At 50.6% G+C, this 14,214-nt stretch overlaps 1 protein-coding gene across 1 annotated transcript; it reads left to right on the plus strand.

The window, feature by feature from the left end:
* Positions 1-627: 627 nt before the first annotated feature.
* On the plus strand, positions 628-11,290 carry VRTN (vertebrae development associated). The gene is made up of 2 exons (XM_054447889.2): positions 628-809; positions 8,079-11,290. Exon 2 carries the CDS (start codon positions 8,080-8,082, stop codon positions 10,171-10,173), a length of 2,094 nt encoding a protein of 697 aa, XP_054303864.1. The 5' UTR covers positions 628-809; position 8,079; the 3' UTR covers positions 10,174-11,290.
* The last annotated feature ends 2,924 nt before the right edge of the window (positions 11,291-14,214 follow it).

Raw genomic sequence — 14,214 nt, forward strand, 5'->3', positions numbered from 1 at the left:
AGCTCTGGCCCAGGCTTGCTTTGGGAATGAGAGGTGTTGAGCCCCAAGCCTGGGGGATGCTCAGAGAATGGTGGAGATGCAGCCTTTAGAGAAAGTGGGGCCTTCCTGGATGGGAAGGGAGCCTGCACCATGATGAGGCGGTGAGTAGCTCTCCAGTCTGCCTGGTTCTGCCTGTCTTACAGGACTGGGGTTGGTGAGAGCTGCCTCACAAAGAGATGCATTTTGAGGGTTCAGAGAGCCTCAAGGTATTTCTCTTAAGCAATCATCCATAGCTAGTTTCTGGGCCCCAGCTTTGCTCTCTTCCACCTCCTCTGCAAGCCTGGCCACAGATTTTCTTCCCCTAGGTCTTTCGATCTGAACCTTCTCCTCCCCTTCCCTCCCCTCCCCCCAAACTCTTTGGAAATCTTTCAACTTTCTTTCAACTTTTCTCTGGGCAGTTTGGGGTTTGTTTCAGAGCTGGGTCAGGGCGCTTTAACACCCCCAGCTGGGGAGAGTGGATGACAATAGCTGCTATCACTTTACCATTGGAAGTGACCCCCGAATTTGCACTTCTTTCATCTTGGTACAGAGCACTTGAGGGTGGGCGATTTCCTGGGGGGAGTGGCTTAAGCCGCTTCCCCACCGGCCAGTTGGCTGTAGACGGTCCATGCTCAATGGTCCTCTACAGATATGAAACTGGTTCTGGAGTGAGACGAGCTCGGCTGGGGACGCTGCCTGAGAAGGCCTTTCCCCACAGGGTGACTTAAATGTCCCAGGCTGGAAGGTGGAGCGAGAAGTGGATGCCCCCAGGGCTCTGGGTCACCCTCCAGGTCAGTAAAACAGCGAGTTTCCTCAAAACTAGGAAGGGTGGGGGTGCCCCGTACAGTTTGGAGGCTCCAGCGGGGTCAGGGATGATCTCGGGACCCTACTGGGCCCAGGTCAAGGAGTGACCCCGTGAAGATGCTGTGGTGTGTGTGTGTCTGGGTGTGTATGTAGAGGGAGAGGACGCATTGTTTCAAGTTCTCTTTCTCCCCACCCCCACCTCCACCTCCAGCCCTGTCCCCACCCCCACCCGTCTGCCTATCTCCCTTCCCCACCCTACACAACGGTCTGGCCTCCGTCCCTCCCCAGGTTCCCGGAGCTTCTCAGGTTGGATCCCTCGTCCCTGGAGCCCTGGACCTGCCAGCTCCCTCTTTTGCCACTCATTGCCTCCTGGCACCTTAAGGGGCAACCAGGAGCCTGTGCTGCTTCCCCTTGTGGGCTGCACTCTTCCTCCCTTCCAAACACGTGGTCCAGTAGAGCAACTGAGCTGGGCTGGATTGACTTGGTGGCCTGAGGCCCACCCCTGTGACCCAAGGTGCAGCCACTACCCTTGGTGGTGGGAATTTCCTTGGGAAGTCGCAGCCCAAAGGCTTGGCTGCCACCAGCCAACCCTGGCAGCTGCCCTTGCCCGGCTGGGCCTCCAGGGCCACCAGGGAGGGTGCAAAGATGGCTGGCGCTCCCTTAGGCCCTGGCAGGGTGCAGCCTGTGCAGTCGGGCTGGTGTGGCCAGGGCAGGGAGGGCAGGGCAGAGAGGCATGGAGCAAGGCCGGGTGAGGAGCCAGCCATCCAGGGGAGAATCAAACCCACAGCCTTACTGAGACCGGTGGCCCAGGTGCAGGTTGACTATAGAGAACATAGCGCCTACTTTGGGAGGGAGAGGAAGAAAAGGGAGGGCTGAGAACACGGGATCCATGGTAAGCTAGAGCCCAGGATGAGGCTGGTGGGGAAGGATTTTGTTCTAAAGACCAGGCCAGGCTCATAACAGCAGATCTCTTGCCCCTCCATCCCTTGGCCCACCCAGATTCCTGGCTCACTCCTAAGATGCAGGGGACAAGAGGCCAGACCTGGGTTCTGAGACCCCATATGCTTGAAACAAAGAATGCGAGAGCTGGGAGGCTGACCTTGGTGAAGGCGAGGCTGTGAGTGCCCTGCAGAGTAGCCTGTGGCCATTCATTCATTCCCTGGCTTTACTGGAGCTAAGATCCTGGCTGGATGCCTCTGGATGTCCTGCCTTTACCCCCACCCTTCTAATCTCAGGCAAGAGGAGGGGAGAGCCTGTGCAATCCAAGTGTGCCTTGCCTCCTTGGTTTCATACTTTTTCAGATCACTTCCAAGAGTTGTGGGGGCCAGGGCAGGCCAGCTGGGCAAAGTCCATAGATTAGCTATCACTTTTTGCACCTCCTTCCCTGAATGCACCTGGCAACCGGCCTGTCTGCTTTGCATTGCACTTCTAGGAAGAGAGCCATTGTCAAAAAGACTGTTGCACCTGAACCCCATCATCAATTGTCTACTTAAGAGTGATAGGCTTCCCCGTGCAGCCCCTACTCTTTCCACACGGCCCTATTCTCTGGTGGGCCAATCCATCTGTGGGTTGGGAGTGAGTGTGGAGCTGCTTTTCCTTAAGCTTTTGAGGAAGCCAGAAGTGGGGTATCACATACTTGTACCTCCTACCTCTTTGGGGAAGAGAAAGGAATGAAATTGGGTGGAGCCGGGTGGAACTGGGCCTGGGAAGAGTAGATAGGGTGGGACGAGGAGGGTGGGGACAGGTGGAGACTGTGCAAGAGGAAGTGTGGCATATCTGGACGTTGTGTTGGAAGGTATCTGGACACTGCTGTATGAATTCAGGCAAGTCGACTTTACCTTTCTGGACCTCAATTTCCTTATCTGTAAAATGGCCAGGTTTGTCTTAAAGTCCTAAAAATCTGTAAGTTTCTGGATCCATTGGATAATGAGAATTTTGGAGATGGAATTATAGTGCTTAGAAGGGGAGCTTGAGAGTCAGGCTGCTTAGACTTTGTAGCTTTTAAAAGCTGTGTGGTCTTGGGAAAGCTACTTAATGTAAACCCGGAGGCTCCAGGTGTGAACTCAGACTAGGGATCCTGTAGATAGTATAGGTGTGATGGAATTGTAGTTCACATGGAAGGAAGGTGAGAACCACATATAAACAAAAGTACCTCTGAAAAGCCTGAACTCCAAATGCTTGAGGGTGAAAAGCTGGCAGATACTTGTTAACACTTCAGGGAACATCATGCTCTGCCCAGGAAATCGGCTAATTGCATGTAAGGGTATAAAAATATCATCCACACAGCTTCAATATATTGTTCCCTCTTGTTTTTCCTGAGATTTTGGTTGAATTACCTAGTTAAATGCACATAGGAAGCAGTCAGTAAATGGTAGCTATCTTCCTAATTTTGTTTACAAAGTATCTAGCAGAGCACTCATTTGTATGCAGTTGTAAAATAGCATTCAACAAGTGACATCATGCAAGAAAAACAAAAACCCAACGTCTTGCTTGACATCATTGTCTGCCAAAATGTCTTGTCTATGTGTACACAGTTTGTTCTTCAGGTTTCCTTTTTTAAAAATTGTATAATGTAAGTGCTGTCTTTACTAAGAACTGATATGGTTTATCTCCTGAATCCAAATAAAAGTAATAGTTTTCTTTTTAAAGTAAATATAAAAGGCATAAAAGTTGACAGATTAATAAAAGCCAACTTCTAGAGTTAAATGATATGGTACAAATAGAAATATGGTGAGAGGTTATACCAGATTTGTTATAATATACACATTTTAAAGAAATCTACAGCCTAGAAATTTTATCCAAAGGTGATTCTGATTACCAGGTTTTTTTTTTGTTTTTTTTTTTTTAAGACAGTCTCACTCTGACACCCGGGCTGGAGTGCAGTGGTGTAATCTCAGCCCCCTGAGGCTCAGGTTATCCACCTCAGCCTCCTGAGTAGCCTGGACTACAGGCACATGCTACTATGCAGTCTAATTTTTTTTTTTTGTAGAGATGGGGTTATGTTATGTTGTCCAGACTGGTCTCTAACTCCTAGGGCTCAAGCTATCCGCCCACTTCAGCCTCCCAAAGTTCTGGGATTACAGGCGTGAGCCACCGCACTTGGGCTGATTACCAATTTTTAAACGACTTTTCTTCTTTGGTTATCAAGTAAAATTCTGGTGGGTGTTCCCTCAGTACTTTTTTTTTTGAGATGGAGTCTCGCTCTGTTTCCAGGCTAGAGTACAGTGGTGCGATCTCGGCTCACTGCAACCTCCGTCTGTTGGGTTCAAGTGATTCTCCTGCCTCAGCCTCCTGAGTAGCTGGAACTACAGGCGCGGGCCACCATGCCCAGCTAATTTTTTTTTTTTTGTATTTTTAGTAGACACAGGGTTTCACCATGTTGTCCAGGATGGTCTTGATCTCTTGACCTTGTGATCCACCTGCCTTGTCCTCCCAAAGTGCTGGGATTACAGGCCTGAGCCACCACCACGCCCGGCCTCAGTACTTTTAATTTTTTTTTATTTATTTTTTATTTTTGAGACGGAGTCTCACTCTCTCACCCAGGCTGGAGTGCAGTGGGCGATCTCGGCTCACTGCAACCTCTGCTGCCCAGGTTCAACCAATTCTTCTGCCTCGGCCTCCCGAGTAGCTGGGATAACAGGCACCTGCCACCGCGCCTGGCTAATTTTTGTATTTTTAGTAGAGATGGGGTTTCACCATCTTGGCCAGGCTGGTCTTAAACTCCTGATCTTGTGATCCACCTGCCTCGGCCTCCCAAAGTGCTGGGATTACAGGTGTGAGCCACTGCGCCCCAGCCCTACTTTTAATTTTTTAAAACATTTTTACTAAATTACAATTTGCATTCATCCACTCCTTTCAAATGTAGCTTTTTTGTTTTGTTTTGCTTTTTGGGGACAGTCTCCTCTGTTGCTCAGGCTGAAGTCCAGTGGCGTGATCATAGCTCACTGTAACCTCGAACTATGCTGAAGTGATCTTCCTGCCTCAGCCTCCTAAAGTGCTGGGATTATAGGCGTGTGCCACCACGCCTGGCCTTAAGCGTACAGTTTGATCTGAAAAATGTATATACCCAAACACCATTTTTAAACCTAAGGCTCATCTAAAGCAATTTATTGAACTCTGAGAACAAGTTTAATTTGAGAACATGATCTGAGAAACCAGAAAGGATAATGGTCCCTCTCCTAATGTAAAAAGTGTCTATGAAGGAATACCACTCTGCTTTGCAACTGAACAATAAAAACATACCAGTAATCAAGATGATTAGTTTTGTGTTAAAAGGTGGTTAATGGTTTAAACAGGAGATGAATCACAGACCTTAAAGAGCATTTGGGGCCAGGCATGGTGGCTCATGCCTGTAATCCCAGCACTTTGGGAGGCCAAGGTGGGTGGATCACCTGAGGTCAGGAGTTTGAGACCATGAGACCACCCTGTCGGACATGGTGAAACCCCATCTCTACAAAATAAGCTGGGCGTGGTGGCATGTGCCTACAGTCCTAGTTACTCAGGAGGCTGAGGCAGGAGAATCGCTTGAACCCCGGGGGTGGAGGTTGTAGTGAGCAAAGAATGAGCCACTGTACCCCAGCCTGGGTGATAGAGTGAGATTCTGTCTCAAAAAAAAAAAAAAAAGTGTTTGGTTTCAACTAACTTGTATTATGACCTTGGGCAAATTAGGTTAACTTCAATTGCCTCAGTTTCCTCACCTGTAAATTGGGGATAATGGTAGTACTTAAAGTATTAGTGTCAGGATTAGGACAGTGCATGGCAAATAGTAAATGCTCAGTAAATCGTAGTTATTAGATCTTTGTGCAGTGAATAGATTGTTGCTGCCCCTTTGAAAGGCTGTTTTTGTTCTGGGGCAGCACTTCTCAAACTTTTTGGTTTCAGGACTCCTGTATGGTCTGCAGACCCTAAAAACCTTTTGTTTATTATATAGGTTATATCTACCAATGTATATTGTATACACAATTAAAACTGAGAAATAAATTTTAAAAAGCCTGTTATACAGTAACAAATAATCATTTTTATGAAAAGTGACATTTCCAAAGCAAAAAAAAAATTACTTTTTTTTTTTTTTCTGAGATGGAGTCTTGCTCTGTTGTCCAGGCTGGAGTGCAGTGGCGTGATCTTGGCTCACTGCAAGCTCCGCCTCCCGGGTTCACGCCATTCTCCTGCCTCAGCCTCCTGAGTAGCTGGGACTAGAGGCGCTCGCCACCGTGCCCGGCTAATTTTTTGTATTTTTAGTAGAGACAGGGTTTCACCGTGCTAGCCAGGATGGATTTTTGTATTTTTAGTAGAGACAGAGTTTCACCATTTTAGCCAGGCTGGTCTTGAACTCCCGACCTCAAGTGATCTGCCTGCCTCGGCCTATCTTCTTTTAAACCAGATACTATGGAGACTTGGAAAAATGTTAAATAATGTCCGAGAGCACATTATTCTACATTTTTACATTTTACATTTTTCTGTATCTCCATAGTATTTGGTTTAAAAGAAGATGGGTAGTTTCTCATATCTGTTTCTATATTCAATCTGTTTTGATATATTGTTTTGGTGGAAGCATCTGAAGAAAATCTAACTTCATCTAGATATATAGATGGAAAAAGGACAAGTATTTTGATCACTTTTTCAGTGGATTTTTTTGATATTATACCAAAACTTTACAAGTAGTAGCCTCTCAAAGCTTAGTTATAATGTGGAATTTGAAACATATCCATGAACTTTTTGTACCCTGTTATATTAAAATCCATGGGTCTTTTTTTTTTTTTTTTTTTTTTTTTGAGATGGAGTCTCGCTCTGTCACCAGGCTGGAGTGCAGTGGTGCGATCTTGGCTTACTGCAGCCTCCGCCTCCCAGGTTCAAGCAATTCTCCTGCCTCAGCCTCCTGAGTAGCTGGGACTACAGGCATGCGCTGCCACTCCCGGCTAATTTTTGTATTTTTAGTACAGACGGGGTTTCACCACGTTGGCCAGGATGGTCTCAATCTCCTGAGCTCGTGATCCGCCCACGTCGGCCTCCCAAAGTGCTGGGATTACAGGCGTGAGCCACCACACCTGGCACCATGGGTTTCTTTTCTACTTTGAATGATTCTTCTACAAGTGCATGACTTTGTAACAGCACCCATTGGCTATTTGGAAAATGCTCACTGAGTGATGTAGATCTTTAGTGGAAACAATTAACAATTCATTATACAGCATAAAAAATTATATTTGTTAGGGCTGGGCATGACGGCTCATGCCTGTAATCCCAGCACTTTGGGGAGCTGAGGCGGGCAGATCATTTGAGGTCAGGAGTTTGAGACCAGGCTGGCCAACATGGTGAAACCCCATCTCTGCTAAAAATACAAAAATTAGCTGGGCATGGGGGCGTGCGCCTGTAATCCCAGCTACTCGGGTGGCTGAGGCAGGCAAATCGCTTGAACCCAGGAGGTGGAAGTTGCAGCCAGTCAAGATTGTGCCACTGCACAATCTTGTATTTGTAGAGATTTGTATTTTTTGTAGAGATGGGGTTTTGCCATGTTGCTCAGGCTGGTCTCGAGCTCCTGGACTCAAGCAGTCCACCCACCTCAGCCTCCCAAAGTGCTAAGATTATAGGCATGAGCCACCACGCCCAGCCAACATCTCTTTATTGTCTCATTTATGCCCAGAACAACTCAAGCATATTTTATTAATTTTTTTTTTCCCTTTTGGAGACAGTCTCACTTTGTTGCCCAGGCTGGAGTGCAGTGGCTCTATCTCAGCTCACTGCAACCTCTGCCTCCTGGGTTTAAGTGATTCTTCTGCCCTAGCCTCCAGACTAGCTGGGATTACAGGCTCCTGCCACTATGCCTGGCGAATTTTTGTATTTTTAGTAGAGATGGGGTTTCACCATGTTGGCCACGTTGGTCTCGAACTCCTGACCTCAAGTGATTCATCTGCCTCGGCCTCCCAAAGTGCTAGGATTACAGGTATAAGCCACCGTGCCTGGCCTATAAAGCAGATTTTAAAACACCATTCCCATTTTGTAGAAAATGAACAGAAGCATAGAGAGGAAGTGATCAAGGTGACCAAGCTTATGTCAGAGCCAGGATTCAAAGCCAGGTTCCAGAGACCACACTTTTCCTCAGTACCATTCAGTGATGAACCAATCCCGTCTGTTCTGGGAGGATGGGAGCAGATAGACATTACCTTTTAGGAGAAAGTGCAGGAGTGGACAGGGCACCTTTGCTAGTCATCATCTGGGCACTTCCACCTGACTACTGCCCCTTTATCTTTTGCCCTGGCAAGGATGACTTCTCGGAACCAGCTGGTGCAGAAGGTGCTGCAGGAGCTGCAGGAGGCAGTGGAGTGCGAAGGCCTGGAGGGTCTCGTAGGTGCTGCCTTGGAGGCCAAGCAGGTCCTGTCTTCCTTCACTCTCCCCACCTGCCGGGAGGGAGGCCCTGGCCTCCAGGTGCTGGAAGTGGACTCGGTGGCCCTGAGCCTGTATCCGGAGGATGCTCCAAGGAACATGCTGCCGCTGGTGTGCAAGGGGGAGGGCAGCCTGCTGTTCGAGGCGGCCAGCATGCTGCTGTGGGGTGACGCAGGCCTCAGCCTGGAGCTGCGGGCCCGCACCGTGGTAGAGATGCTGCTGCACCGACACTACTACCTCCAGGGCATGATCGACTCCAAAGTGATGCTGCAGGCTGTGCGCTACTCCCTGTGCTCTGAGGAGTCCCCTGAGATGACCAGCTTGCCTCCCGCCACGCTGGAGGCCATCTTCGATGCTGACGTCAAGGCCTCCTGTTTCCCCAGCAGCTTCTCCAACGTGTGGCACTTGTATGCTCTCGCCTCTGTCCTCCAGCGGAACATCTACTCCATCTACCCCATGCGCAACCTCAAGATCCGGCCCTACTTCAACCGTGTCATCCGGCCCCGCCGCTGCGACCACGTGCCCTCCACGCTGCACATCATGTGGGCTGGCCAGCCCCTCACCAGCCACTTCTTCCGCCACCAGTACTTTGCCCCTGTGGTGGGGCTGGAAGAGGTGGAGGCTGAAGGTGCCCCTGGCGTGGCCCCAGCTCTTCCAGCCCTGGCCCCACTGTCATCGCCGGCCAAGACCTTGGAGCTGCTCAACCGTGAACCTGGCCTCAGCTACTCTCACCTCTGTGAGCGCTACAGCGTCACCAAGAGCACCTTCTACCGCTGGCGTCGGCAGTCCCAGGAGCACCGGCAGAAGGTTGCTGCCCGCTTCTCCGCCAAGCACTTCCTGCAGGACAGCTTCCACAGGGGGGGCGTCGTGCCGCTTCAGCAGTTCCTCCAGCGGTTCCCCGAGATCTCCCGCTCAACCTACTATGCCTGGAAGCATGAGCTGCTGGGCTCTGGCACCTGCCCGGCCTTGCCCCCCAGGGAGGTGCTGGGCATGGAGGAGCTAGAGAAGCTGCCGGAGGAGCAGGTGGCTGAGGAGGAGCTGGAGTGCTCCGCACTGGCGGTGTCAAGCCCTGGAATGGTCTTAATGCAGCGGGCCAAGTTGTACCTGGAGCATTGCATCTCCCTGAACACACTGGTACCCTATCGCTGCTTCAAACGCAGGTTCCCTGGCATCTCACGGTCCACCTATTACAATTGGCGGCGGAAGGCCCTCCGGAGGAACCCCAGCTTCAAGCCCGCACCAGCCCTCTCTGCTGCCGGGACTCCCCAGTCGGCATCTGTTGGGGAAGAGGCTGTAATTCCTTGGAAGAGTGAGGTGGAAGAGGGGGCAAGGAAAGCCACGGGTGAGGAGCCTCCCGCCCCCCGGGAGCTCCTGCCACTAAGGATGCCCCTGTCCCGTTGGCAGAGGCGTCTGCGCAGGGCTGCCCGCAGGCAGGTGCTGAGTGGGCATCTCCCTTTCTGCCGCTTCCGCCTCCGTTACCCCAGCCTGTCACCTTCTGCCTTTTGGGTCTGGAAGAGTCTTGCTCGGGGTTGGCCCAGAGGCCTGTCCAAACTCCAGGTGCCGGCCCCCACCTTGGGCAAAGGGGGGCAGGAGGCTGAGGAGAAGCAGGAGAAGGAGGCCGGCAGGGATGTGACAGCTATGATGGCCCCACCTGTGGGGGCTTCTTTGGAAGATGTAGAGGGAGGGCCTTCCAGAGAGGGGGCCACAGCCCAGGGCCAGCCCCACAGTGGGTCCCTGCTGAGCCAACCTGTGGTGGCAGCAGCGGGTGGCAGGGATGGCCGGATGCTGGTGATGGACGTGATCGCTACCACAAAGTTCAAGGCCCAGGCCAAGCTGTTCTTGCAGAAGCGCTTCCAGTCCAAGAGCTTCCCCTCCTACAAGGAGTTCAGCGCCCTCTTTCCCCTCACTGCCCGCTCCACATACTACATGTGGAAGCGAGCCCTCTATGACGGCCTCACCCTGGTAGATGGCTGACAGGGAGGTACAAAAGGGGCTGGGAGGAAGGGGGACCAGTTTGGAGAGGGTCAGGGACCTGAGCTGACCCCAGGCTTGGCCAGGATGTCCTTTGCTCTGGGTCCCACAGTGTCTACCCTAAGTCCAAGGGTATATTTTTGTTATTTTCTGGCTCCAGGACAGAGAGTGCCAGAAATCAGCCATCTGGTCTCTGGTAGGAAGCTGTGGGACCAGAGATATCCTCTTTGGTTGTTTGCTGGTCATATTTTTACTATTATGATTTAGTTTTTGGTTTTGATTTGAGTGGGTTGGCTGGCCCCCTTGCTGGAGTTGGAAGCCGTATGTATGGCAGGGGGTTTAGAGGGGGGTTGGTTAGCTAGAGCTGCTTTCAGCTTTTCCTGGGGACAAAAGGAGCATTATAGCATGATCATCGGTCCCACTGGGCAGAATGTTATCTTCAGTTTCTTTTGGGGGTTGGCATCCTCTTAGTTGTTTCCCAAAGGAACATTAGGCTTGAATATGGGGGCCAGGTGTGGTGGCTTATGCCTGTAATCCTAGCACTTTGGGTGGCCAAGGCAGGAGGACCACTTGAGGCTAGGAGTTAGAGACCAGCCTGGGCAATGTAGTGAGACCCCATCTCTTAGAAAAAAAAAAAAAAGAAAGAAAATCAAATGTGGAGCTGATCAGCAGCTTGTGCCTGGCATCCCCAAGGGAGAAGGTGCCAGGTCAGCATGAGCAGCAGCAGGGATGTATAGGAAGAATCACAGCTGGACTCTAAGGGATGGCATTGAGGCACCAGAGATCTTGAGGCACCGGAGATCACTGAGGGGCTGGCCTCTCCCCAGCAAGGAGTGTGGTACCAGGTGGGGCAAGGCTGGGAGGAGATGCAGACTCTGTTTGGGGGTTATGGCCCAGAATCTCTGCTTGTGGGTGCTTGATCCACCTGCTGGGACCCTGCAGTCCTCGGCCAGCCTGGCTGTCTGTTGGGGATTCCACCTTTCTGCTGAGCGTCTCCTCGGAGCTGGAGGCCCATCTTCAGTGAGAGATCACCAAGCGGCCAGGCAGGTGGGAGACTGAATTTGCCCTGTTCCAGAGTAAAGTTTGAAAACCAAAGAAATAAAGTGATGCAGTGCCCACAGTGCTTGGTCTCTGGTATTTGTTTTGCTAGGATGTGATTGCCCATTCCCATGTTCCCCTTTGGTTTGAGGGGACAAGAGTGACCTCTCTCTCTTGATGGGACACACTCAGGTCTAGGGCTTGGGGGATGAAAAGAGTTATTCTGGGGACTCTGAATTGGATCTAGAAGTGATCTTGGGTGCTTTTCCAGCTGAAGGGTGGAGCTCTGGCTACCTGGAAATGCCCTCCCTCCCATGGGAGAAACCTGGCATTCCCAGGTGGGGAAGGGGCTGCTGCTACTACAGGTTGGCTCGACAGGGGCCCACTGTGAGGCTGGCCCTGGGCCATGGAGGCCAGGCCAGCACCTGGAGTCAAGTCTGTGCCAGGCATTCTATTTAGTCCTTGCAATGTGCTCAGGCAGGTAGGCCCAGTCACAGATAAGGACAAAGCCTTACAGTGGCTAATTTGCATGCTCCCTCTGTCTGGTGGGACAAGGGTGAGGGCAGCCTGCTGTAATGAGCAGCAGCAGGGATATAATGGGAGCTTTAAGCCCAGGCCTTTGCCTGTTTGGTGAGGGAGGAATCATTAGGGAAGAAGTTTCCTTAGGCCCTTCTCCTTTTGTCTAGGTTTCCTGCAGTGGCTGGCATCCTTGTGCTCCTGGGGAGTCATTCTTACCTCTGCTTTTTATTCACCCCACATCCAATCCATCAGCAAGTCCTATTGACGCTGACTCCAAATGATACCCAGAACCCTCTTTCCTCTCTGCTGCCATTGTCTCTCCTGGCCCACATCACAGCTTCCTACCCCATCTCCCTGCTTCCCTGCTTCCACTCTTGCCCCTATACCCCTATACAATCCATTATTTTTATGATTTTTTGAGACAGAGTTTCGTTCTGTTGCCCAGGCTGGGGTGCAGTGACGTGATCTTGGCTCACTGCAACCTCCACCTCCCAGGTTCAAGCAATTCTTTGCCTCAGCCTCCCAAGTAGCTGGGATTACAGGCACCTGCCACGATGCCTGGCTAATTTTTGTATTTTTGGTAGAGATGGAGTTTCACCACCTTGGCCAGGCTGGTCTTGAACTCCTGATCTCTTGATTCACCCACCTCAGCCTCCCAAAGTGCTGCAACCCATTATTTTTATTTATTTATTTTTTGAGTCAGAGTCTCTCTCACCTAGGGTGGAATGCAGTGGCACAATCTCAGCTCACTGCATCCTCCACCTCCTGAGTTCAAGCAATTCTCATGCCTCAGCCACCCGTGTAGGTGGTATTATAGGCATGTGCCACCATGCCTGGCTAACTTTAGTCTTTTTAGTAGAGACAGGGTTTCACTATGTTGGCCAGGCTGGTCTCGAACTCCTGACCTCAAGAGATCTGCCTGCCTCGGCCTCTCAAAGTGCTGGGATTATAGACATGAGCCACCATGCCTGGCCCCTATACAACCCATTCTCCATAGAGCAGCGAGAGAGTTTACGAAATCGGATTTTCACTTTCCTGCCTAAAATGTGTCCGTGGCTTCCCTTTACTCCTAGAATTCCTTGTGCTGCCTTACAAAGCCCAGATAATCTGCCCCTGACTCTGCCTCTTGCTCCATGCTGGCCCTAACCCACCATGCTACAGCCATACCAGCTGCCTCTGGTCTTGAACACTTGTTTCTGCTCTAAAGGCCCTTGCATTTGCTCCTATGGTCTAGAATGCTTTTCCTTGTCATATTTACATGGCAGACTTCTTACCATTCAGATCTCTGAGGGTCACCATCACACCACCTTTTTCATTCTCATGGTGTTTACTCCCATCTGATGTTTCTCTTGTTTATTTGCTTATTTGATTATTGCCCACCTCCCCAGCAGAATGTAAGCTCCATGAAAATCTGGGCTTTTTTCCCTGGCTTGCTCACACCACCGTGTTCCCAGCAGGTAGATTTGTTCCTGGCATCATAGGTGCTAAAATGTGTTGCAAGAAGGAATGAGTGAAATGGGATCTCTATCCCTTTCCTGCTGTTTTCCTTTGGGATTTGGTTTTATCAGACATAATCCTCCTTCCTCCATATTTCTTGTGGACCATTTTTCTGCATCCCCACAGCTACCCCCTAATCTATACCAGCATCTGTTCCTCATCTTTGATACTGGAACAATTTTCAAACCGACTCTACCTCCACTCAAACTATCCTAGTTCTTCCTGACAGGCCAGGATGATCCTACCGAAAGTCTGACTCACTGCTGGATTTCCCGCTGCCCTCAGTACAAAATCCTAACTCTGTATTGAGGCCCACCTGATTCTGGCCCCTACTTTCCTCTCCGGCTTATTTCTCCCCACCAACCCCTCATTCAGACTGACCTTTTCCCCTGCATGCTTTTCTCCCTCCCACAAGTGGCGTTGTTGAGGCTCTGGACTGAGCCCTGGAGTCTTCACTGAAGCCCCACCACTAATGTAACCATTTAACATTTGATGGAGCGGTTGGACTGGGGATGTTCCCATCTGGCCTGCAATAGCCACATATAGCCAGCAGATGGCAATCGGGTGCAGCAACAGACAAAGTCTCTGTCTGGGTTCCCAATACGCAGGCGGCTCTGATTTCCCAACCCCCGGTGTACCCGCCTTACTACTTTGGCCGTCAGAGGGTGGTAGCAACTTCCCGAGAACTACCCTTATTGGGATTCTGGATTCTCCTGTTTCCTCTTTTGCCTGCACTCTCAAACCAGAGCAAATCCTCTGATGCCTGGAGGAGTATCTCACAGTGGGGTCTAAAAACCACCTGGATTGCAGTCTCCGTGAGAACTTATTAGGAGTGTGGATTCCAGGGCCCCATTCACACCTGCTGACTCCAACCTTAGACATTGGAGAGGTAGTATATGCACATGGATGAGTTACATAACCTTGCTGTGCCTCACTTTTTCCATCTGTAAGATGGGATTACAGTAATGCCTATAGGATAGTACCCTGCAC

This window comes from Pongo pygmaeus, chromosome 15 (assembly GCF_028885625.2).
Source record: "Pongo pygmaeus isolate AG05252 chromosome 15, NHGRI_mPonPyg2-v2.0_pri, whole genome shotgun sequence".
NCBI classification, from domain to species: domain Eukaryota; kingdom Metazoa; phylum Chordata; class Mammalia; order Primates; family Hominidae; genus Pongo; species Pongo pygmaeus.

What these genes read in the sequence shown, in the direction of transcription:
- VRTN (XM_054447889.2), top strand. Translation starts at nt 8,080, where the DNA reads ATGACTTCTCGGAACCAGCTGGTGCAGAAGGTGCTGCAGGAGCTGCAG.